At 35.1% G+C, this 26,599-nt stretch overlaps 2 protein-coding genes and 1 long non-coding RNA gene across 17 annotated transcripts in view; 1 reads left to right on the forward strand and 2 right to left on the reverse strand.

The window, feature by feature from the left end:
- itsn1 (intersectin 1 (SH3 domain protein)) overlaps positions 1–11,293 on the reverse strand; it is a 90,162-nt gene extending 78,869 nt beyond the window's left edge. For all 11 annotated transcript variants that reach the window (XR_015475549.1, XR_015475548.1, XM_087235259.1 and 8 more), the window contains exon 1: positions 11,113–11,293. The gene's annotated coding sequence lies outside the window, so the exon portion shown is untranslated. The remainder of the gene's footprint in view (positions 1–11,112) is intronic.
- Positions 11,100–26,345, forward strand: cryzl1 (crystallin, zeta (quinone reductase)-like 1). 5 transcript variants are annotated; one of them, XM_087235544.1, is made up of 13 exons: positions 11,100–11,222; positions 14,253–14,330; positions 15,139–15,211; positions 15,298–15,342; positions 15,427–15,495; positions 16,618–16,751; positions 19,780–19,891; positions 20,201–20,221; positions 20,405–20,503; positions 22,429–22,541; positions 22,624–22,729; positions 25,467–25,512; positions 25,665–25,963. In XM_087235544.1, the coding sequence occupies exons 3-13, from the start codon at positions 15,139–15,141 to the stop codon at positions 25,762–25,764; spliced, it is 918 nt and encodes a 305-aa protein (XP_087091670.1). In that variant the 5' UTR covers positions 11,100–11,222; positions 14,253–14,330; the 3' UTR covers positions 25,765–25,963.
- On the reverse strand, positions 15,559–20,410 carry LOC147837500 (uncharacterized). Its single transcript, XR_015476999.1, has 2 exons — positions 20,085–20,410; positions 15,559–16,789 (listed from the first exon to the last, which is right to left on the reverse strand). It is a non-coding gene; the product is annotated as an uncharacterized LOC147837500 (long non-coding RNA).
- Positions 26,346–26,599: the final 254 nt, after the last annotated feature.

A 26,599-nucleotide genomic window follows, 5' to 3' on the forward strand; every position in this document is an offset into this window, starting at 1 on the left:
TGATGTGAGACCCTGGGGTCAAAGGGAGTGTGAATATTAATAATAGTGTCAACATCACACTCACACTCCTGTCTGCATTCCTTCCAAGAAGGCTTGGGGTCCTGTGTGAACAACTCAAGCCAAACAAACCCACACGTTCACATTCCTCGCAGAAGCACAACAGTCTTTCCTGGCTTTGGCTCCAAAATAGGAGTAGATGGAAATACAGCAGATGTAAACTTCTACACACAGCTCACATTCAGTGCAAAAGCAGACGCTTGAATCAAAAGATTGGCAGAATGAATGCCATTTCTACTTGTCAACATCAATACCAGATACCGAACTAGAAAGGACCATTGCAGAGTCACTGGTTTCCTTTTAGAGCATAAGAGAAGAGTCAGTTTAGATGCTTATGGTTCCACTTACACTCCAAATACTCTTATTCAACAATCAATGAATCAAAATCTGCACCCAATCCATATTTAAAGGGGTCATGAAGTGAGTTTAAATTTTCTCTTGAGCTTTAAATATAATGAATGTCATCCAACTAAAGCAATATCCTGCAAGTATCAGAGCTGAAAACGTCCTCATTTCTGAAATAAAATTCATCATTGACAGCAGGCTTGGAAAACAGCAGGTCCTGAAATGCCCATCTATGACATCACAGGAGGGGAAAAGACAGATTTGTACAGGGAACGGTTAGAGCAAGCCATAAAGGAGCAAAAAACAAGCAGTGGATGAGGAGAAAATTATATAATAATTTTTTTTTTTTTTTTAATTTTGGTCATGGATAAGCGCTCGTTGCATAAGTCTTTTTGCAGAAAATAGACACACAAACACAGTCAAAATGATGTAGAGGATTGTGAAGTTTGCTAAATTAATCTATTAAGCTATTAATCATTTTATTTATTTATTATTTTAGAATAAGATATAACATGTTTTATTCACAAATTTACAAAAATTGTCAATAAAGAGTTCACAGATCAATTAGGCTATAGATTAATTGTTGAAAAAATTAGACAGTTTTTCCTGTTTATTAGCATTTGGAATACATTAAATCACAATCAATACCTATCTGACCCATTTAAAATATTATCTTTTTAGGGGTTCATTTTATATGTGCAAAAAATAGGCTAAACGCATACTATTGTTACCTGCCGCACTTCAGTAGGAAGAACAATACAATTATTTTGCGAAATAAATACAATGAAAAGGTCGACATAAATGTTTCACTGAAATAACACATTAACAAAATTAAACGAATAACAAATACTAGGGCTGTGCGATTAATTGAAATTGTATTGAAATTACAATTTGAACATGCACAATTTGCACATCTAATCTTAAATCTAATTTGTAAGACCTGTCAGTCACATATCGCATCTAAAAGCGTGTGGAAAGCAGGAGCACGTTGCTTCCTTCAGCATTTTCAACTCACTTTGTGCTCGCACTCCTTTGTCGTTTGTCATTGCTAGGTGACCATCAACCGTTTTTTCAGGGGATAACAAACTAACAAACCATTGGATAAAATTAAAAAGCACTGGATAAAAATCTAATTATATTTTTGTAAATATGTTCTGGATTCACATTGTAAACCGTCTGTGTGTGTCAAAATCACGATTAAAATCTAAATCCCAATATTGTTTAAGAAAATTCTAATAGGTTTATTTTGCCCGTGTCACACAGCCCTAACAAATACTGCTATTCAATGATACAAGGAATAAGCTCTATTTTCATTATGTTTGAGGTTTTCTTATTGTGATTAAACACAAATAATAAAGAAAAAGTTTACAATATTGAATTATCTCTAACTCTTTCCTTGATGCTCATCAGTTTGCACCACCCAGAAAATCTGCACGTCTCCAGAGCTGGTCTCAAAACCCGGTTCGAATAAAAGCATACACTAAAAAAATTATTCAAAGATGATCCCTTGGATTTAGTCAATTTTTTTTACGTTAAGTGGTTGTAAACAATTTATTTGGCCTGAATTTAAACAAACAAATTAAGTTGAACATTATTAAACTTAATTTGTTTGTTTAAATTCAACACAAATAAATTGTTTGCAACAGTTCTGCATGCAACACTTTTTTCAGTGTATCATTTATTATTATTGAAGTTTTAGTAAGTAAAAACCACTCAAACTTCATAAGTGGACCTCAGACAACAAAATAAAATATTTTTAAAAAGCCTGTTCATGACCCCTTTAATGCAGTCCAGACTCGTGAAGGAATCCAGCTTTTACCATCACTGACAGCAAATCACCCTAACCAATATTTCATAACATCCTTAAGCACTTTCGCATTGCTCATGATTCAGGGTCTGAACCAAAAATCTGACCTCGGATCATTTGTTCAGTTCCATCTTGAAGCATTTAGAGAAGGCCGTAAACACAGAAGCAGAAGTGCTTTCTCTGCTGCTGATGTAGGCAGAACAGCTCAGCCGTAACACAGAGAACAGAGAGCACATCTTCAATGGATATCACCGCTTCTGTCTGAGCAGAACCCGAGCCTGGCTCAGGCGATACTGAGAAATTCACCCATGAGACTAAAACAGCTTCCGGAAGAGGACCTGTACAGTTGTGCTGCTCTCCAATGATAAGACAAGGTTACAGTGCTACACACACAAAACACACACGATTTATGGCTAATAACATGTTAAATATTACTGTTAACAACCAATGCAGCATTAAGGTTAATAATAGGTGGTATTCAGAGCAAAATATGCATTATGACAACAAAAAATGAGAAGTGTCAAGAACTATTTAAAGGAAATAACAAGTGAATTTACATGTGACTAACAGACCACCAAATAGTTACTACCATACCTTAAAGCAAAATACAAATAATAGACATGACATACATTCGAGGGAAGACTAGATCATGTGGCTGTAGTCAGGCTTCTCTAAGGATGTGCACACATTAATCAGACAGTAATCAAAGTTTATACATGCTCTTTTATAATGAATTATGCGTTTAAAAAAATCGTAAACCTCTGCACTTGCATAAGCACAAGCTATAAGCACAGGGATACAATCACTGGCATCAGATCTTCCTTTGTGTGTGCGACCAGATAAATTCCTGACACTTTTCTTGACTTCTTTTAGAGTTCTCAACTGATACAAATGCTGATATAATCATCAGCGGATAAAAATACAAGCATGTTCAGCCACCACGCAACATTGTTTTGGATGTTTGGTACGTTCTGTCACAGAATATAAAGTTTTAAAGGCCTTTTTTGTCTTGAATATTCATGTTAAATATTAAAATGACTAAATAAATATGAAATAAATAAAATATATAAAACACAGTAAAATTGTTGCAGTCAATATTGATTGATAATTAGCACGAAAAATGTCAAATCTACATTTCTTTTAAGTTTAAAGTATTTTTTTTGTTTATTTAAAATAAGTAGCAGTAAAATGATTTTGTAAATCATGAAACAGATTTTTGAAGACACAAAGCAGATGTATATTTACATTGAGAAAAACAACATCATCTGCAAAAACATGTATTGAACTGAATGAGAAACACTAGCCTCAATACGCTGATGACCTTCACGGCCAATCACAGTCATTTCTGTTGAGCACGTGAACACAATGGCAAATCAACAGTGCCTTATGTTAAAAGGAAATGGACTTATTTCCAAACTTCTGTATCTAATATAGTAAAATAATCAGTTCATTAACTTGGGTTTGATAAATGGCATCTTAAAATGTGTGTTTGGGAAAGAAAATGTTAGCTAACTAGTGCCATTTCCGATAGTATCTGGATGCAGCCTTTATGATGCAAGCTGAGATTGCATCACTTAGCGATGCAATGTCAGACACAATGCACTCAAATGGAGTGAGTGATGTCACTGTGATGGGTAGGGTTAGGGGTGGGGTTAGATGAGCCTATTAAAGCATTGGATGCAGCTTAGATTGCACTGCACCAGGGCTGCATCCAGACCCTTCTCTCTCGCCATTTCCCTTAAATTAGCAGAAAATCTAAAATATTGCTTTTTACTTTCACTTTCTATTCAGAACGGACCTTCGAGTCACTCGGAAGGCAGTGAAATCATAAATTTGTGTTGCTTTCTCTTCGCTGATAATATATACAGTCACGTACGCAACATTCCTGTGTGACTCAAGCGATACTTCCAGGTATCTTCCCACTGGAGCTTTGATTTCGCTGTTTAAAACGGGGCCGAGTGAAATCAGTCTATACATTAAGTATTAATGCATACTAAAAATGATATAGCAATTATTATATAGTTATAGCAGTGCTGTTTAGCTTAATTTAATTATCACTTTATCACCCAGGCCTAGCGTGAACTCTAACTGAACCCCCCTAAAGAACCGAACACTCTTAAGGGCCATCAACATGATATTTTCTGCCAAAAAAATTTAAACATTTTATGCAATTTGCCTGTTCATTTACATGAAAACATTGTTTTTAGGACTAGAAAAGCTTTCAAAGTGGATTCTCTACTGTTGTCATGTCTGTGTAAACACCTGAAACGGACAAAAGACTTTAAAAATGATGACATCATGCATGCAAAGCACATGATTAGGGGAGTGTAGATTAAAGGCGAAGGCAAACAAACATGCAAAACAATGACAAAATATGGTAGTAGTGTTGTTGCTCAAATATTTCCTAAGCGTTCACCAGCAAAATGTTAATTCACTTCACATTAAAGCTTAACGATATATTGACATGAAATTGCATTTGCGATTTAGCAAAAGCTGTGATTGCCTTGCACATCATCTGAGGTAAGTGTGGTGATGTGATCAGCCGCACCGCAAATACTAAAACAAATATGCCCCTAGGAAAACCAGGAAAAACAGAGAATAAATAAGACAGCTGCTTTCATTTGATTAAATGAAATTAATAAACACATGACCACGACAACATTTGGTTTATTTTATGGAGTTCTTCTTAATATAATTGATCTGATTATAAAGTAATGATGCAGTGCATTTGTCTCTGCATAGAATGCTATGATTAAATATGTTGCGTGCTTTTTTCTGAGTAAGATGATGCATCATTTCACAGCAGGACCTAATTCAAACACTCGAGTGAAACTATGAAGTATATTGAGCAAAAACATCATTAAATGTGGTATTTACATGTGCTTTCAGGTTTAACATGAGCAATATTTACTTCAGAGGGGTGTAGTTCACCGAGAAGCTACGCAAACAGCTGTTAATATTGCAGAATGATTATTTGCGATTTGACTATGGCATGTTGATATCGCATGTGATTTTGTGTAGTTTGCCAGTGAACTATGGCTTTGTGTAGTAACAGTGTTCATACACCTTTGTGCTCCTAAAATTTCATGACTTTTCCATGATTTTTCCAAGACTTTCAAGCTAATTTTCAGGGCCTAATGTTTCATGCAATGTGCGTGGTTAAAGAAAAACAATGCATGTTCAAATCTATTACAGCATATCGTAAAACACACAGCAATCTATTTAAATTTAATTTATATCTAATTAACTTGATTTAAGTAATGCTTACACTGCACTAATATTGTGAGAGTATGTAATTGGCCAAGCACAGGAAAAAAAGTAAAGACAACTATATGGAAAATGCCATGGCAAATTTCTATGACTTTTCTAGGTTTTCGATGATCGTATAAACCCTGTGTAAATGCTGCTCCAGCTGCGGTCACACTGGACTTTTCTCCCCATAGACTTCCATTCATACACAAGCGAATGCGTCAGACCAGAAACACAAGGTTGTGCGTCAAGTTTTGCAGATCGCTGCGTTGGAAAGTTCAAGCTTGGTGAACTCTGACCAGCGAAATCGCATCACTTGACTGCGTGAGACCAATTGGGGATCCAAACATGACCTCTCTAGAAAAGAATTTAAAATAGGGAGCATTTGCTCGCTTTTTTACGTCTAATTATTATATTATATATATATTATATATATTATATTATATATCTAATATTATTATTTCGTTTAATTCCGCTACTTTTCATAGCGCCGTATGACAGAATTCCGCAAGCTTAAACTCTAGTGTGACTGTGGTATAATGCACACGACAATCAAATTAAAACTGTGACTTATCGTTTAGCCCAACATAACGTTATAAACCAAAATCGAAGACTCATCATATACACAAAAACAAATTAAACATGCCCAGTGGTTGTCACTTCCCTACAGGTACTGTTTAATAACAAAGTAACCATGTCAAATACTGGCCTGGCATATGTAATACACCATTGATGGTGGTTTTCGCAGATATGTGTGAACTGAACGCAGACCATTTTGGAAACGTTGTTGAGTAGACGTTAAACTATTCAAAAAGCAAGAGAAAAGATTTTCCAGTTTTTGCTACATCATTGTCGTGTAAACGTAGCCTAAAAGATCAACATGTTCAGCAAAAAGCAGATGGGAATAAGTGAAATAATTCAGGTCTACTCGGGCAGACCACTGGGGTGAGAGACTGAGGGTCCCTCTCTCTTCCTGTTAACCTAATTATGTAGACAAAAAAGCTGCTTCTGAGAAAACGATCGTACAAAGAGAAACAGATTTCAAAGAGAGCAGCAAAAGGGCAGAGAGAATATCAGCAGTGAACAAAAAAAAAAGAGAGAGAGAGAGAGAGACCAGCCACACACACACATAGTTGGCCTATCATTCATCCTGCTGAGACCGAGCAGTGCACAGTGGATTGCGGATCTCTTTTATCTCGCACCCCAGACTAAATCTCTGCCGTACACCTGTGGGGGATGGGGAATAGAGAACGGAAAATCTATGGATGGAGGAGAGGCAAGTGGCCGGATAAACTTGAGGTTGCAAAATAAAAACACACACACACATAGCCCCTAATGATTCATGAACTGCACAGCCTAACAATAAGCTCCTCTTGAGTCTGCACTTAAAGCAGAGGCTTTCAAATGCTGCGTTATCCTCATCTAAACGTCGCTCTATAGACACTGGCTACGTTTACATGAAGATTACTTCCAGATTAAAGGCCATTTTTCTGATTAAAATTTTTTTTGATGCTTTCAAAAACGTTTACATGCTCCACAGCTATTGGAATATTCCCTGTGCAAATGTAATGGGAGCAAATAAACACAGCATGTTTTTGGTTCCACTGACTAAATGCATATTCACAAATGCAAAGGCAGTGTAGTTCAGTTTCATTTCGAAACATTGGTATCATTTTAAACATTTATTGAAAGTAAGGCTGCATGATATTGAATAAATGTAACATTATATTTAATATATTCTGCGATATATATATAGCGATATGAATACAAGTTCATCAGATATGGCTTAAATATCTATATTTGGGAAGAATTTATCATTTTAGACAGAGATCATTCTGCAGAGTGCATCTGCATGAAATCTAATTAACGATCTATGAATTCAATAAAAGAAAAAGACAAAATTGAAATAAACTGCTTTTTATCATTTTCTAACAGTCTAACAGTATTCAGTGATTGAATAATAAAAATAATTCAATAAAATCATTAATAATTAAAGTTATAAAACAATCATTAAAGTAATAAACAATACGGTTTCTTATGCCTAAACGTTTATTCAGTCATTATACAGTCACAGGCCTCAAAAACACAAGCAAATTATTAACTAGAATTCAAACTCAATGTTGCATATCCTACCACGTGACCATTGCGAATGATCACTTAGCGATATTGATGCTGAAACGATATATTATAGCCCTAATTGAAAGTGTTATTTAAACAAGGGAAATTTACAAATATAATTTCATTTTACCATCCAGACCTAGTGTGAATGCTGCATTGTCTCAGCTAAACATTGCGTAGACTAGGCATGGGACAATAACTCGGTCCTGAAGGGCCCGTGTCCTGCAAAAATTAGTTCCAACACCAATCAGACAGACCAGGACTAGCTAATCAAGCTCTTACTAGGCTTACTATAAACATCCTTGCAGGTGTGTTGAGGCAAGTTGAAGCTAAAATCTGCAGGACACTGGCCCTCTAGGACCGAGTTTGGACACCTCTGCTCTACATCAAATTGTCAGAAATATTTAAAATATTACATTGTGTTCAATGGGGGAAAACTTTTTGTTTTTTTATCCAGATATTTAAAAAATAACTTAAAGTGGAGTAGTTAGCACAATACCGTGATATTTTTATCCAAGGTTATCATACCATCAGAATCTTAGACTGGCTCTTACCTAGCATAGACACATACACATGAAGATTACTTGACCTTTTTTGATTTAAATTTGTATTTTATTCTGTAAAAAACGTTGTCGTGCTACACAGCTATTGGAATATTCCCTGTATAAATAGAGAGCTAATGCTGCATTTTTCATTCCAATGGCTTTAATGCATCTGCATCCGAAAGACCTGAAACAAAAGCTCAAATGAAGATGTTTTTTCTACATTGCAAGCGTTTGGTGATGTCTGAGCTTTAAATACATTTCACATGAAAATCTCTGGCCAACAGAAGATCATTATGTGATGGTGTGACTGGCAGGTGGAATAAAAAAGGACACAAACTAAAAGTGAAGGTGTAGTTCTGCATATAACTTTCCATATCATATGCAGAATTTAAGTTAAACATAAATAAGAGGTCTTATATAAACTACATGCCTGTTTTTATTTAGAACCATCCTGAATATGCAGTTTCACCTAAAAGAGTATCAAAGATGTTAACATTCGTTACATAAAATGGTTTATTCAGCACAGTATCAAATAAAACATGCAATTTTTATAAGAATTCCTCTTGTTTTGTTAAAATTATTAAGATTTTGGCAATTATTATGCCTGTGCGTGCAATATAATGTATAATATCCTTTTCCCTAATGTATCTTATTTACTCTTCTACGCTACCTTTCATCTGACATGTCTTACCCTGAAATGTGTGATGTTTGTGTATGGTCAAATCAATGCTTGATCATCATCATCATCATCAGAAGTTTTTGTAATTTGCACTGTTTGCAGGAAAGTGGAGTAGTTGTGTGTTTTATATTTAAAGTAGAGCTTGGTATCAATTTAAATGTCCCAATTTGATTCAATTCTGATTCCCAAGGTCCTATTTTGATCTTATTCCATTCTTAATCATATTCTAGATTTGATTAAGTGAAAATAGATTTCATAAAAATGCGGTTTATATTTCCAAAATCCTCAAACTGACATTTCCACATTACAGAGACATAGTTCCTTTCTGCCTTTTAAACCCCTACTTAAATAACTTCAAAAAGCAAATCAACCAATACAGGGCTCAAAATTAACCTTTTTCCTTGGTAGCACCGGTACTCCTAACTTCAAAAATTTAGGCCCATCAGACAAAATTTAGTTGCACCCACCAAAAATTATGAGTCAAATTATGACTGTTCCCTGAAAACTCAGTCCCACCGGCTCTACGGTGAATGCTTTAGTCATTTTCATAGCGGACTTTAACCACTGGAAGTCTTTTATCCACTCGTCGAAAAGTGTAAATGCTGGATTGACATTCATTACATGATCACTAATCAGATGTGCCATTATTTGTAACTTTAGGTGGTTTCTAAAACCACATCTGTCAGTGTTGTTTTCATTCTCTCGTATCCAGACCTTTACATTTTCGCGGCTGGATCTCGATGTCATCGAAACTGAGTAATTAAGAGCTGATGTTAACCAATCTAATCGCCTTATGTTCTAACGCAGTGGGCCAATAAGAAGAGCTTGAAGGTGGGACAAGCAATGGGGGCTTTGTTTCCTGCAGCAAGTTGACATGTCAACTATTTTAAACCATTCCCGAGCGCTGCGTTTGGTGTTTTTTTGCTGTGAAAACTGGTAGCACGATAACAATTTTATGCACTCGCACAAATGCTCCCAAATATATTTTGCGGTTGCATAGAAAAAATTTCAGGCCCTCTAATAAAATTCCATTATTCTGCCAAATGTTATTTATTTCATTGGTTGTTTGAAGACTCTAATAAATAAGTTTCCTTTTTGGAGGCCTGTCAATTGATATTTGTAAATGAATTCATACATCTACAAATATAAATTGGCATGCCTCAATAAAAGCCTGATAATAATATGCAGATATGCTTTCTCATTTACATTAGAGTGACTATGACAGTCTGGGTAATGTTTAGACATATTTCATTTTAATATTAACAATGTTAGATTTACATTTGAATATTATAAAGACTTTAAACACAATTACAAACACAAAACATTCTTCAATAGTGCTTAAAATTTTGATCAACGTTGGTTGCACTTCTACAGCACTTGGGCCTGTCATATTTGAATACCCGGGTACATCCTAGCAACCAAAAATCTAACCTTAGATCAGTTTGTGAGGTCACATTTCAAGTCTACCGCTTAAGTCCTGTGATCAAGGAACGCGTGTATAAACCAGGAGCTGAACAGGTTTAAGACCAGCCTGACCTGAGGGAAAGTCTCCAGCTGCACAGCTCATAAGATCTCGTAAACCACCCTCCAATCTGACAGTGTTTACATACTATACAGGACTGTGGCTTAAAGACAAAGCACCCAAATCCACTGCCAGACTGCACTACAGGATCTGAGCCTTAATCACCAGACATAATCACAGGATAATAACCCATGTTTCTCCTGGCTAGTATGCATACACACAAACACACATGTGCACTGGAGAAAAGATGGAGTCGTCATCATCATGCACACTTGAGCATCTCCATATGCAAGTGCTACAGATGAGACCTGCAGCCATGTGAGAAGATGAGCTGGTGGTCTTCACTGACCAAACTCACTCTTTCTACATCCTACATGTAACACACATGTCCTCAGCCCTCTCGAGGTCCAAATAATCCACTATATCCCTGTGTTTTACCACAGAGGTGCAGTTTTTGAGCTGCTGTCACTGATAAAAACATACCAGCAGCAGCAGCCGTTAGCAAGTGTGCTAACTAAACCAGTAAATCAGAGCAGAGGTTTAACGTTAGCTGCAATCTCGGCGAGGAGAAGGGGAGCTTACAGAGGCCTGTTTTTATGAATAAATGACTATTGTACTTATTGATGCGGTTTCTGAATGGAAATGACCGTTGGAGTGACCGTTGCAGAGCATATGCTAGTGTATGGAGACGAAGCGCGCCCTGAAATCCTACAGATTCCTCCTCCTCCTCCTCCCGCAGTCACTGTCATAAAAAGGACAATCGGCCCGAGCTCAAAAACAGTCTTCTTACCTCATCATTCAGTTTCCATTATGACTCCAGCACTCTGCGAGGGAATCAACTAACTTAAAGGGGCATGAGGTGACAGGCGGAGGCTCTTCTGTCCTTTTTTGACGCTCGAGGTAAATTCCAGGCGTTATTTGGCTGCTGCTTGTGTGGCTCCTCGTTTCCTCTGTGCAGCTTCGCTAGTAGTGAAGTAAAAGGGGGAAAATGAAACGTGCGGACGTCATTGGGGCGTCCGAGTCTGCCTGTTTACTGCACATAGAGGGCGCTATGCGGCCCAAATTAACCCATAGCACTTATATATCTCTTACAATAAAATAATAATAATAATTCATAAAAATATAATAATTAATAAAAAATAATGCTAATAATAGCACTTTTATATCTTTTACAAGATAATAATAATAATTAATAAAAATGTAATACAAAAAATAATAATATCTAAAACGTGAAAACAAGATAAATAAATAAATAAATAAATAAATAAATAAATACATGTGACATTAGCAATAAACAAAAAGAGAAAAAAAGAACAAAAACGAATTTAAAAGATATCCTTAGAAAGGTTGTCAAAATGCATAATAACCCGATAGCGCTTCTGTTTACTGCATTAAGTAGAATCTTAAAGGGATAGTTTGGCCAAAAATAAACATTTACTCATTATTTTCTTGCCTTCACTTGGTTCTAAACCCTTTTTATTTATTTTATTATTATTATTTTATTTTATTTTTTGCTGAACTTAAAACAAGATATTTTGAAGAATGCTGAAATTCGGTAACCATTGAGTTCCATAGTAGAAAAAAAAACAAACAAATACTATGGAAGTCAACGGTTACCAGTTTCCAGCTTTCTTCAGAATATCTTCTTTTGTGTTTGGGGCCCACTAAAGGCCTCAGTAAATTTCCAGATGATTTTCTAAAGTAAGAAAAAATCAGGTTCACTATAAGATAAAATGGCTTAAATTAAGATTTAAGTTTTATTTTATTTTAATTTGTCATTTATTTAAAAACTGAAGTAAAAGCAAAACACAGGAATATAAAAATTACTGGAGCTTCTAAATTTCTAATGATGTTAAGTTTTTTTTATTATTAATTTCAACAATCTAATGTGTAAATTGTAAAACTATTTTGAAGGGCGTCCAGGTCACAAAGTCCTATAATTCATTAATTTTCTTTTTGGCTTAGTTCCTTTATTATTCAGAGGTCGCCACAGCAGAATGAACCACCAACTAATCCCAGTAATGGGTTGCGGCTGGAAGGGCATCTGCTGCATAAAACTCATATGCCAGAATAGCTGTCGGTTCATTCCGCTATGGCGACCCCTGATTAATAAGGGACTAGCTAAGCCTAAGGAAAATTAATAAATGATTATTACATAAGTTATTCTGTGAATTTTTTTTTGCATAGAAATTATACTACAAAAATAATTATTACAAATGTTTCCCCCAGGTGTGCGTGTTAATTATTTTAAATAAATAATTTATATTTACATTTTTTTTTTAAGTTAATATTGTGCCTTGTGAATTTCCCATGACGTCATTGTCATTTTTTTATTAAGTGTCACGTATGAAACGTCGCAATTTATTGATATGTTATTAGGGTTTATTGACTTGACATTATTTGGTGTAAATATCCAAGTGTTTCTCAGTGATTTTCTTGCTGCATAAAACATATGCTGGATAGGTTGGCGGCTCATTCCGCTGTCGCGACAACAGATTAATAAAGGGACTAAGCCAAATAATGAATGGATGAATATCCAAGCGATTATCTAACATAATCTCCCACACATCGTGGCGTTTGTCGTTGTCCTCTCTACCCGTTTCCATTTCGACTCACCCTACGTCACTCATTTCGAGTCACGTGCAGGAAATGAACAAAACACTACCGCAGTCAGTCAGCTACAGGCAAATATATATTATACATCATAACAGATGCAGATATTTTATCCCCGATCTTGGCGTTTTTAACAGAGACACGCCAGTTATAGAAGGGAAAACAATAGCTTAGAGGCTTTACAAGGATGACGTATTCCGGTTGATTTGGACCTTGAGTTTTTGAGTTAGCAGAAAAGATTTAAAGCATGCATTAAATGACATTCAAGTATTATTTCAATATAAAGTATTACGGAATTCAGGTTGTTGCTATTACTTGTATTACCTGTTAAGTGGGCATAAGTCTATTTAAATACAGCTAGAATTGCCATGAAGGGACTTTACTGCAAACCAGGAGACCAAGAAGATGTCAAGTTTGTCTTACAGGAGACGGTGAGAGCTTTCACAGTATCTGTTGGATTTATTTTTATGTCATTTTTAAAATCTGTGTATGGGTCAAAGAGAAAAAATATACATTATTCATTCATTCATTTTCTTGTCGGCTTAGTCCCTTTATTATTCTGGGGTCGCCACAGCAGAATGAACCGCCAATTTATCCAGCACGTTTTTAAGCAGCGGATGCCCTTCCAGCCGCAACCCATCTCTGGGAAACATCCACAAACACTCATTCACGCACACTCATACACTACGGACAATTTAGTCTACCCAATTAACCTGTACCGCATGTCTTTGGACTGTGGGGGAAACCGGAGCACTCGGAGGAAACCCACGCGAACGCAAGGAGAACATGCAAACTCCACACAGAAACGCCAACTGAGCCGAGGATCGAACCAGCGACCTTCTTGCAGTGAGGCAACAGCACTACCTACTGCGCCACTGCTTCGCCCTAAAATATACATTATAAAAATATAAATAAAGTTGGCGCCAGTGGTGTAGTGGTTAGTACGGCGACCTGAGTTCGATTCCCGCCTCGCGGTGCTATGCCGATCCTTCCCCTCTCTCTGCTCCCCATGCCTACCTGTATTCTGTTTAATTTATTTGAAAGCTTCTATTATTATATTATTTACTTTTATTTTCTAAAGTCCCCAGCTAATCTGATTGATTCTTATCTGATTATGATCTTCTGATTCTGAATAGCCATTTAGAGTAACAATAGATTAATTACCTCAAAACTCAGCCATTCTTGTCAAATCTGTTATGTGAAATGATGACGGAACATTATTTTGCTAGTTTATTTATTTGCTTGTATTTAATATACTTTCTTCATCATGTACAATCAGTCTAATCGTTTGATGCCCTTTCTGTTTTTTTCTGACAGAGTTTACCCACTAACATTGGCAACCATCAGGTCAAAGTTCAAGTAAAGAGCTGTGCACTAAGTCCAGTTGATTTTAAGGTATGCACACATACACACAAACATCTTTGTTTTTCTGAATTGTGGGGACATTCCATTGGTTTTTATACATGAATGATGCAAATTGTATTTTCTTTTGCCCAAACCTAAGCCTACCCCTTGGGTTGGGTTAGGGCAGGGGTGTCCAAACTCGGTCCTGGAGTGGCTCCCTTCAACACACCTGCCTGGAACTTTCTAGTGTACCTAAACAGCTTGATTAGAGTGTTCAGGTGTGTTTAATTGGGGTTGGAACTAAAATATGCAGGACACCGGCCCTCCAGGACCAAGTTTGGGCACCCTAGGTTAGGGCAATATAAAATACAACTTGTATATTATTAAAACAATGGAAATCAATGGAATGTCCCCACAGTTCACAAAAACAAAGTGTGTGCAGTTTTACTTAATGCTTAAACTCGTATGTTTTCATAAATTACCATCTCCTTGTAATATCTTTGTCACATCATGTCATGTCATTTTACACACATTTGTTTCCTGATTGTCACAAAAACATGCACACACACACACACACACACACACACACACACACACACACACACACAAACACACACACAAACACACACACACACACACACACACACACACACACACACACACACACACACACACACACACACACACACACACTTCACACTTTATCTTTACAAAAAGATAATGAATAATAATGTAATTAACCAAAACAGCAATGAAGCAAATGATGTGTTACAAGCTTCAACATGTTTTAACCGTTGGATATTATTAAGGCAAAGATTTGTTTTGATCTTATTAACATCTATTCTATTGTGTTTGTTAGATGTATGAAGACCTCAAGCTTGAGAAGGAGCATGTTCCGGTTGGAAGGGAGATCGCTGGGGTTGTTCTTCAAGGTGTGACTTCTTGTACATTTTACTTCCGGACAGTAATCAAATAAACCTGCCTGATGAATCTGATGGGATGCACATCTTTTTTTCAGTGGGACCCAAAGTGATGTTTTTCCAACCAGACGATGAGGTTGTGGGTAAGAACTTCTTTGGACTATGTGTTTTACTAGAGTCTGCTTTAGGTGTGCATAATCAAAAAAAAATGTTGCATTTCTCCTCAGGGATTCTCCCATTGGATGCTGAGCAGTCTGGCCTTTGTTCAGTCGTGCTTATTGACGAATTTAATCTAGGTATGGTTTATGTTAATGTTTCTCAACTGGAACATCTTCAGTGGTCAAAAAAAACAACAGAAGTTGAATTTTTTACTTATTTTGACTTTTATTTTGAAATGCGTGCACGACAACCCTACCGTTTAATGTGAAATTTCATTTAATTATAGCAACAAATATGTCAAAGCACAAGTACAACCCTGAATATGTAAACTATGGATTTACATATATTGACGACAAAAAAGACTTAAATCCTCAGTGTGTCATAAGTAGCGAGGTACTCTCACAAGAGAGCAGGAAACCTTTTTAAATTAAGACGACATTTAGAAACCAGACAACATAGTTTAATAACAGTTCAGTTTAGTTCATGGTAACTGAACCTTTCCTTACCCAAACCACTGTTTACAGTATTTGTCGTTTTTACTCTTTAATATTTCTATAATTTGATACATTTTGTTAAATGATAGCAATAAAATATTGTTCATGAGTAAGTCTTTGTGATTTTCTTATGATTTATCGGTCACTACTTGTGTATGTTAACAAATAAATACAAATTAAATATAATTCCTAAAATTGTATTGTAGTTCCTAAAAATTTGAGTCGCGGCTTGACCATGTAAAAATTTGGGTCACATGGCCAAACCAGTAAAGAACCCCTGGTTTATGTTGCATTTCTACCTTGTTCTTAAAGAGGACCTATTATGCAAAAATCACTTTTATAAGGGGTTTTTCATGGAAACTGTATGTTTATAGCCAGCATCTCATTGTAAAAATATTTCTCACATTTATTATTTTAATCACACTTTATAAGAATAGTCTGCAGAAACACTTTGATTGACATTCTGCCTTTGTACATGCCATCAGAGGGGGAAAGCCCCGCCCATTAGTGACAATCTCTCCCTCATCGAGTGACTCTCTCATCCCTCTCCCAGCAAACACAGCCCTGAGTGAGAAGCAGCTGTCAGCTGTTTATTCCTTTGAATTAAAAGCGACAGTCACCAAACTGCACAAATTGGATCAAACCTCACATACACACTCTATGGACACCAGAAACTTATTTTACATCTTGTAAAAACGAGCATATTAGGTCCACTATAAAGATCGCTAGTTTTCTAACTAAATATGTTTTGTTTTGCATGTGCAGTTCCAAAGCCGGAGAAAGTGAGCTGGTTTGAAGCAGCAGCAGTAATTAAAGATGGTCTCAGGGCCTACACCGCTCTTCATACACTGGCACGAATGGCAGCAGGACAGACTGTACTGGTGCTGGATGGGGCGTCTGTAGGTATCTCTGCCAAGGACAAAAGTGCAACATCTTCCTGAAATTTCAGATGTTAATATTAGGTTAGAATTAGGTCGTGATGTCAGGTGACCAAAATTCAATGTCTACCCAGAGTCTAAGGACAACGTTATTATGACGTTGATTTTAGATTGTGTAGGGAAGTGACATCAAGCCAGCATCTTAAACCAACGTCATATTGACGTCAGATACTGACATTTATTCGTCAGGTACGGCAACCAAAATCCAACATCTGATAGACGTCATAATGGTAACATCCACACAATGTCAAGCTGTAACTTCATTAGATGTTGATATTTGGTTGATTTTAGGTTTAATGTTTGACCAAGTTCAACACCTGATAGACGTCATAGTGGTAACATCCATACAACGTCAAGCTGTAACATCATTACACTTTGATATTTGGTTTATTTTAGGTAGGATTTTGGACATTGACGTTGTGTTCTGACGTCAACCCGATTTTCATTTCTAAACAAAATGCAACATCCCCACAACGTTAGAGTTCAACGTCAATCTAACGTTATGTTGACATCCTGTGCCTGCTGGGTAGCGTTTGAAGAACTATTTAAAGTCTTAAACCCAGCAAAGACGCATTTGTTCGAATAAAAATACAAATTGGAATTTTGCTAAATATTTATTGCATCATTGCTGATTAAAAAGTAATCATTTCTTTAATAAAACAGTAAAAAGTGAAATCTTATTGGTAAAGTAGATGCAACTATTTGAAGGTGCGCGATGCTATTGCTACGTGCGATTTACTTCTAACTTCTAGTTATTTTTAGCTGTACAAAATAGTTGTTTATGCTGTTTGATATCGCAGGCTGAAGTTTTGCATCAAATTGTTTTCATTTATTGCTGTAATTATGTTCACATATGCCCTATTTACACTTCTAAAGTGGCATTTTTGTCTTTTTACAGACATCGTTTAATGCTGTTTGGAGCTAGCATGAACGCACTAACAATTTCAGCTTTATAGTTATTTACCTTTAGGGGTGTGCAATATTTATTGTTTCTATTAATATTGTAACAGTGTCCAAACTGACATTATCGAGTATGTTGCTCACTTTGCAAAACAATGAGAGAGTATTGTTTACTTAATGAAACTGTAAAAATCCCCCAAAACACAGATGCTTTGTCAATATCACACACCCCTATTATCTAATGCATAATGTTTTATTTGCAAATTAATCTGACATATGCTGGGTTCAACACAATAACTTCATGTTTTCCCAACACAAATCGATTAAGTAAACTTTATAATTTTTGAACATAAATAAATAAGTTGTCCCCCTAAAAACCTTAAGAATTGAGTTATTTCAACTCATTATAAAGAAGCAGTTTGAAAAAGCAGCAAAAGTAGTAAAATATATGCTGGATATGTTGCCCAAAAAGAAAATGAATGAATATTGCATTTGTTATTTATAATAATAGTAATAATATTGTAATTGTTATTTAACAATGTGCGAACTGACTTGTTTATTGAATAAATGAATTAATTAGTTACATTTTCCCCCAAAACATAGACATTTGTCAATATCACACAACCCTACTATCTTCTGCATATTGTTTTACTTCTAGTTATTTGCCTTTACCAGCAAATTAATCTGACATTCAGGAAAAATAAGGTGGATTTATGTTAAAACTCATCAAATTTTGTAATTTCCTGTTTTATTAAAAGTGAATTATAATGTACAGTTGAAGTCAGAATTATTAGCACCCTTTGATTTTTTTTTACTCTTTTAAATATTTCCCAAATGATGTTTAACAGAGCAAGGTAATTTCTACAGTATGTCTGAGAATATTTTTTCTTGTGGAGAAAGTCTTATTTGTTTTATTTTGGCTAGAATAAAAGCAGTTTTTAATTTTTTATAAAAAAAACATTTTAAGGTCAAAATTTTTAGCCCCTTTAAGCAATTTTTTTCCTAATAGTCTACAGAACAAACCATCGCTATACAATAGCTTGCCTAATTACCCTAACCTGCCTAGTTAACCTAATTAACCTAATTAAGCCTTTGAATGTCCCTTTAAGCTACATATAAGTGTCTTGAAATTAATTTAGTAATTAATTACAGTAATAGTGTTTTTTAATGACAATAAATGCAGCCTAATAATTATGAGACACTGTAGAATAATACAATGAAATCCTTAGCATCAAACATTTGGAAAATGATCTTAAGTTATCTTGCAATTAATCAAGATTAAATTTCGATTTTGGAATTCAGTTGTTTAAAAAATAAAATAAAATAATTGAGATAAAAGATTAGTGCCACATACCCCCAAAGACGACCACAAATGTTTCTCCACAAAACCCAAGTTCATGCGAAACTCAGTAAAATCCTCTAATCTGACTACTCGGCATGTATAGTTGAAGTCAGAATTATTAGCCCCCCTCTGATTTTTTTATTTCTTTTCTTAATATTTTACTAAATGTTGTTTGACAATGCAAATTTTCACAGTATGTCAGGTTTTTTTTTTTTTTTTTGTAGAAAGCCTTATTTGTTTTATTTTAGATGGAATAAAATCAATTTCTAATAAAAAAAAAACATTTTAAGGTCAAAATTATTAGCCCCTTTAAGCCATATATATTTTTGATAGTCAGAACAAACCATAACAAACCATCAATATACAATAACTTGCCTAATGACCCTAACCTGCCTAGTTAACCTAATTAACCTAGTTAAGCCTTTAAATGTCACTTTAAGCTGTATAGAAGTGTCTTGAAAAATATATAGTCAAATATTATTTACTGTGATCATGGCAAAGATAAAATAAATCAATTAGAAATGAGTTTTTAAAACTATTATGTTTAGAAATCTGTCAAAAAAATCTTCTCTCCATTAAACAGAAATTGGGAAACAAATTAAACAGGGGGGCGAATAATTTAGGGGGGCTAATAATTCTGACTTCAACTGTAGTTTATGTTGTCTCATATCAGGATCAACACTGCAGTTCTACCACCATTATTTGGCTTCCTATATATCAAATCATTCCTGTTTTATGTGCATGCAGCCCTTTGGAGTTCTGGCCATTCAGCTTGCCCACTATCACGGTGTAAAAGTTTTGGCTACAGCTTTGTCCCCGGAGGACCAGAAGTTTTTGCAAGAGCTGCGGCCGAATGTGGGTATGTACTAAACTCAAGTCTTGTGGAGAGGAATGAAAGTCAAGATATTTTACACATTTAGCCAATTATCTTAGTTTAAACACTGCTGTAAGAGCTGCCATTCAAAGTTTCAACCTCATCTTTTCCTCCTGAGTTCTACTGAAAATCAGATTTCATTTGTCCTAGATTTTTGTCTGTCTTTAAACTCACTCACATCAAACCTTTTCAGATATTGTCTTATCTATCTTTTCATCTCTGCCTTGTGCATTTCTTTTGCCGTTTGACTTTCTTCTTCATCTTTGCCCTTCCTTCTGCTTGCACTTGCTCAAGGTGTGCAGGAGTCACTTTTGGGTAAGGTATTTTCTTCTCTTTCTGTAAGCATATCCAGACATGTTACAATAAGTTTCACAGCAAATGTGATCTTTGACAACCTACAACACCTTGTTGTGCACTATTAATACATTGAAACACTTGAAGTTCTTAATTATGTGTATTAGAGGATTCTTTTAAGTGTACTGTATCTCCTCCTTTCAGCTCGAGTGATCAGATTGTGGGACGCAAAGGAGGATTTGGTGGACTCGTGCCTTGAAGAGACTGGAGGTCTTGGAGTGGACATCATCGTTGATTCAGGAGGTTTACTACCAATTCATATGAAGTTTTTAATAATTTCAACATTGCCTTTAGTTCTGTTAATACTGATGTTGTGTCCTAAGTATTTGTAGGGGTATTTATTTTATTACTTAAAGAGACACTCCACTTTGTTTTGGATAATGTGCTCATTTTACAAATAATAAGTCTAAATAGGAAATTGAGTTTTGCCATTTTTAATCCATTCAGCCGATCTCCGGGTCTGGCGGGAGCACTTTTAGCTTATCCCAGCATAGATCATTGAATCAGATTAGACCATTAGCATCTCTTGTCAGTTTCTATGTTGATATGGTTAGGAATTATATTCTCATTCCAGCCTATTAATCAATGAATTTGTTGCTGTACCATAGCTGCTGCAGGCACAATGATATTACACAGCATGTGAAAATAGTCCCCAGCTCGATAACTGCACTGCATAATATCATTGTGCCTTCTGCAGCCATGGTACAGCAACAAAGATCCTAGATTTTTAAGCCAGAATGACAGTATAGTTCCTATCTATATTATCGTTGATTCAGGAGATTTACTACCGATTTATTTGACATTTATAATCATTTCAACATTGCTTTTAGTTTTGTTAATGCTGGTGTTGTGTCCTAAGTATTAATAGTAGCATTTATTTTATTACTTTATAGGAACACTCCACTTTTGTGGAAAAATTTGGAAACATTTTACAAGTAAGAAGTCATTGTAAACGGTTGAATTTCACCATTTTTAAATCCATTTAGCCGATCTCCGGGTCTGGTGTAAGCACTTTTAGCTTAGCTTAGCATAGATCATTGAATCGGATTAGACCATTAGCATCTCACTCCAAAATCTCCTAAAATATTTTTCATAATTTTCCTATTTAAAGCGTGACTCTTCTGTAGTTACATCATGTTCTAAGACTGACGGAAAATAAAAACTTGTTTCTATGTTGATTTGTCTCAGAACTATATTTTCATTCCAGCATATTAATCAAGTAACTTTGCTGCCGCACCATGCACAATGATATTACACACCACCTGAAAATAGTCCTCAGCTCGGTAACTAAGTAATTGCACTGCTTAATATCATCGTGCCTTCTGCAGACATGGTACAGCAACAAAGATCCTAGATTATTATCCTAGAAAGATAGTATAGTTCCTATCTCTATTAGCACAGAGATGATTAACTTTTCATTTCTGTTGGTCTTAGTACACAATGTAACTACAGACGAGTCAAGCTGAAGCTTTAAATAAAAAAATTATTAAATCTTTTTTTTTCTATGCTATTGGTCTAATCCAATTCAATGATTTATGCTAAGCTAAGCTAAAAGTGGTCCTGCCAGACCTGGAGAATGACTGAAGGAATTAAAAAATGGTCAAACTTTGCTGCTTAACTCTTGATTAAATTAAAATATTTCCAGAAGAAGTAGTGTTCTTTTAAAGCTGTTCGTACTTTGACCAATCTAGTGGTTAGTAAATAAAACAGCAGGACTGATCCAAAAGATTGAAAATTGTCCCAGTAAAAGCAGTTATAAAAGGCTTAAACACACTTTGGAACATGACTTCATAATATACTTGCTCATTAAATTTGGCATTTTTTTTTAAATCCATTTAGCCGATTTCCAGGTCTGGCAGGAGCACTTTTAGCTTAGCATAGATCATTGAATCGCATTCTCGCTCAAAAGTCTCATGAATTTTTTTTAATATAAGACAAACACAGTTTGGAAGATGACTTCAAAATATACTTGCTCATTAAATATGGAAACAAAAATGATAAATGCTGTCATTTTAAATGCTGGGGATGGATTGGTTTAATGCGTCCTTGCTGAATAAATGTATTAATTTGACTCCACAAACCTTTGGCCAGTAACTCTACAGGCTATAAACTAAAAGATGGTTCATTTTCAATTAGCGGTCTGTGATTTTGAGTTTCTCTTGGGACAGTGAGACTCTATGATGAAGAGCCAGAAGCACAGACGAAACAGCCACATAAACACGACCTCCTCACCCTGCTTTCAGTTGGAGGTCATTGGGTCACCACAGAACAGCACTTACAGGTCAGCCGCCAATAGATTTTAGAATGAGTTTTTACATTAAAATACACTAATTTATAAAGTAACTTTATCCTTTTCCCCCAAGCTGGACCCTCCCGACAGCCACATTCTCTTCCTGAAGGCAGCATCGCTCTCATTTCTTAATGATGAAGTGTGGACAGCGTCCCGTGCCAAGCAGGGCCGATATCTTCGTATCTTTTCCTATAAAGTTCATTAAAATCGAACATTTATATTTAATATTAAATATTTATTGATATACTAACACTGCTTTCTAATTGGTCCAGTTGTAATATAGTGCATTAGGGTCTTGGCTTTGTTTATCAGTCAACCTTTAAAGTTTAAGCAGTCCATCTCAGTCTAGTAAATGTATTTTACTCTCAATATCTCTAGATCTGTAATGTTGCAGCCAGTTTATTATTGATAACCTCTGATAAAGAGAACCCACCTCAGTCTAGTAAATGTATTTATATTGATATTGACTTCATTTATAAATTTTCTTCAAGGTTATCAAGGTAAGTCTCAATATCTCTGGATCTTTAGACAAAACCCTAAAAGACTGTCAGTATTAAGCTTAATACATATGTTAATATCGCCAGCAATGTACAATTAGGTTCAGTTAATTTTATACTATCTGGCCACTTCATTAGGTACATCTCTTCAACCTCTTGGTAACTCAAAAATTATATGCAGCCTTGACCAGCAATTACAAGAGATCAGGCTTTTTAAGTCATTTATGCAAATGCGTAAATATATAATTATCATTTAGTAAATATTTAATCATTTCGATCAGTAATAAAAGCATAATTAAAGCTATTTTATGTGAACCGCCTTAGAGGAACAGCATTTGTCATGTTTATAACAGTAACAAACAGCTGGCTGAAGTTGTCCTACTGTTAAAAATGGTCATCACGCCATTAAAATTGGTCATGCTTCTTAAAAATCACTTGTTCCCAACTAAAATCTTTATTTAGAAATCATAGGCTTTTGGATATGTTTAACTACACCAAAGCTGTCTAAATGCAGAAGCTTTTTTTTTATAATTGTCTTGATCCTAGTGAAAAATGTAGACTTATTTTGGCATATTAAGACTTATTTCATTCTATTATGTAGACTTATTTCATCTTATATCTAATTTTTAACAAATGGTTTGTGGTTCAGCTGTGGTTCTTGAGGCAAAGGTGCAGATGTAACACATATTTAGTATGTGTGCAAAACATTGCTTCGTGTACAAGGAACAGACCTCAAGGCCCAGTATTATATACATGTGTGTGTGCATATATAAATATCAGGGTGTCCGGGGGTTCATAAAAAGTCTTAAATTTCAAAAACAAAATTTTAGGCCTTAAAGTCTTAAATTCACTAAAATATTGTGTTGCAGGTCTTAAATTATTTTAAAAAGGTCTTAATTTTTCTTATTTCCAAATAAAGCTACCCAATAATCACCTATAATCCTTCTCAAAACTTCTTTTATATATATATATATTTTAGTTTTTATTCCAAAATGACAATTTACAACAGCTGTTTGTACAGTAAATTCTCCAAATTAAATTCCCTAATCAGGGAAAGAAAACTAAAGCAACACATTGCTTTACATGATCTTCCATTAATACAAAAACTATTTACAGAAGTAACTGGGCCATTAGGAAAAATTCCTTAGTGTTTAGTCTAATTTCATTCAAAAGGGTCCTAAAAAGTCTTAAAATTGATTTTAAGAAATCTGCAGAAACCCCTGAAATATTTATATATATATACAGTTGCACCACAATCCAATAATATCCAGCTGCTTACTTTCCAGATAAGCTTTCTGGCTACAAGTGGGGAAAAAGACCAGATGTGTTTTGATAGCTTTGATCTACTCGAAAACCCTAATCAGCCAGTCACATAGCAGTCACAAGTGCTTTTAGCATTTAAATGTGCTCAAGATGATCTAAAGTTTAAACCGAGCATCACAAATTGGGAAAAATGGACATATATGTGACTTTAAACATGGCATTTGTTGATGCCACAACATGAGGAGCTTGGCGGAGATTAATGTAAGGGAGCGCCACAATTATGCAGTCCAACACTTTAATTAGCACTTTAAACTCTAGCACGATGAATTCTGACTAGCTGTGAATGTTTTTTTTCCACATTCACCAGCTTTAAAATGATCAGTAATTTCGACAATATTACTGAATTATAGAATTCTGATTACATGAAAACAGAGCTGCTTTATTGAAATCACTATATAGTGTTAAAGTCTGAATTTTTAGCCCTCCTGAATATTAATTCCCCCAATTTCTCTTTAACAGAAAGATTTTGTCAACATTTCTAAACATAATAGTTTTAATAACTCATTTATGATAATAATTATTTTATCTTTGCCATGGTGACAGTAAATAATATTTGACTAGATATTTTTCAAGACACTAATATTCAGCTGAGAGTAACATGTAAAGGCTTAACTAGGTTAATTACGCAAGTTAGGGTAATAAGACAAGTCCGTGTATAACAATGGTTTGTTCTGTAAACAATCAGATAAAAAAATGTTTAATGGGGCTAATATTATTGACTTTAAAATGGTTTAAGAAAATTAAAAACTGCTTTTATTCTAGCCTAAATAAAACAAATAAGTCTTTCTCCAGAAGAAAAAATATTATAGGAAATACTGTGAAAAATGTCTTGCTTTCTTAATAATTGTTTGGGAAATATTTAAAGAAAAATAAATTGCAGGAGGGCTAATAATTGTGACTTCAGCTGTATGTTGTAATGAGGTCATTGGGATCTTCAGTGTGCATATGGCTAATCCATGGCAATTTGATGTATTCTAGACCTAAGGCTTTTCTCCCAGTGTCCGCAGGCTATTGGATCGACCTTGTCAGCGACATACAAGACAAGTGGCTTCCTGTCTGTAACTGGGTTATGAGCCCTTAATCTGCTTTCTCTCAGATATCTTGAAGGATGTGATGAATAAACTCTGTATGGGGACTTTTAGGTGAGAATAAATAAATCCATGTGCTAAATACACAACACTCTAATGCAACTGAATGCACACGGGGGATGCGTTTGTAATACAGCAAGAAAAAAATGTGTGAAATCAGCTTTGTGGTGTGAACTGAGATGAATTGACTGTGTTTGTTGGTCTAGGCCACAGATGGAGCACCCCGTGCCTTTATATGAAGCCACTGTCTCGATGGAGATGGTACAGAGGAAGCAAGTGAGGAAGAGAATAGTCGTCAAGCTTTGAAAAGCACTTCTAAATATTCTGTTCAGTTTATATTGTTTTGATTCTCATCATGTTTTATTTGACATAAAGCCGACAACTGCACATTTCTGTTCCTATTTCAAATCATTTCACCAAAACAATGAAATCACAAATGTACATTATTACACGCTAAATGTAAAGTGTTCTGCCATAATAAACCTCTGAAGATATTTACATGAAACATTTTTGCTAAGCAACTCGAATTTTGACCCATTGTAGATGTGATTTTGTTTTCCTTCTCAAGCATTCCCTATGGATTATTAATGGCACCATCTGATCCCGTGTCTCCTGGCTATTAATGTGGGCAGCGCTGTGTGGAAAAGAGCCAATAATAGTGACTTGGAATCTTGCATCATTGTTCAAAGTATGCATCTGATTATTAGTAGTCTCTTATTAAGACTCTCAAGATAATCCTTGCTTGCTTTCAAAAGGAGAGATGTGTTTGTTAGGATCCCATTGTCCTAAATGTGCTATTGACATCTTGGCCAAATTCCCAAATTGTCGCATAAATATCAAGGAGAAAGATTAATTAAACTCTGAAATTCCACTTGGACAAAATCAAATATGAGGCAAGACCTTTTTTTTTTGGGGGGGGGGGGGGGGGGGGGGGTGTGAAATGATACTTTCATAAGACTTTATTTGTTTAGGTTGTTTTATTAATTTTAGAAATTCAACTTAAATTTATTGATTTTCGCTTAACGATTTTGGTTTGTTTTATGATTTTTATTACATACTAAATTATTTGTTCTATTTTTGCATTATGTGAAACCTGAGCCACATTAACTTTCTTCAAAAGGAGTAAAAAAAAAAAAAAAGT

The sequence above is a fragment of the Danio rerio genome, chromosome 1 (genome assembly GCF_052040795.2).
Source record: "Danio rerio strain M-AB ecotype USA chromosome 1, GRCz13ab, whole genome shotgun sequence".
Taxonomy (NCBI): Eukaryota; Metazoa; Chordata; class Actinopteri; order Cypriniformes; family Danionidae; genus Danio; species Danio rerio.

What these genes read in the sequence shown, in the direction of transcription:
- cryzl1 (XM_087235543.1), top strand. Translation starts at nt 13,304, where the DNA reads ATGAAGGGACTTTACTGCAAACCAGGAGACCAAGAAGATGTCAAGTTT. An exon ending in TATTGACGAATTTAATCTAG is followed by an intron (nt 15,496 to 16,617) that starts GTATGGTTTATG and finishes TTGCATGTGCAG; the next exon opens with TTCCAAAGCCGGAGAAAGTG. An exon ending in TGTGCAGGAGTCACTTTTGG is followed by an intron (nt 20,222 to 20,404) that starts GTAAGGTATTTT and finishes TCCTCCTTTCAG; the next exon opens with CTCGAGTGATCAGATTGTGG.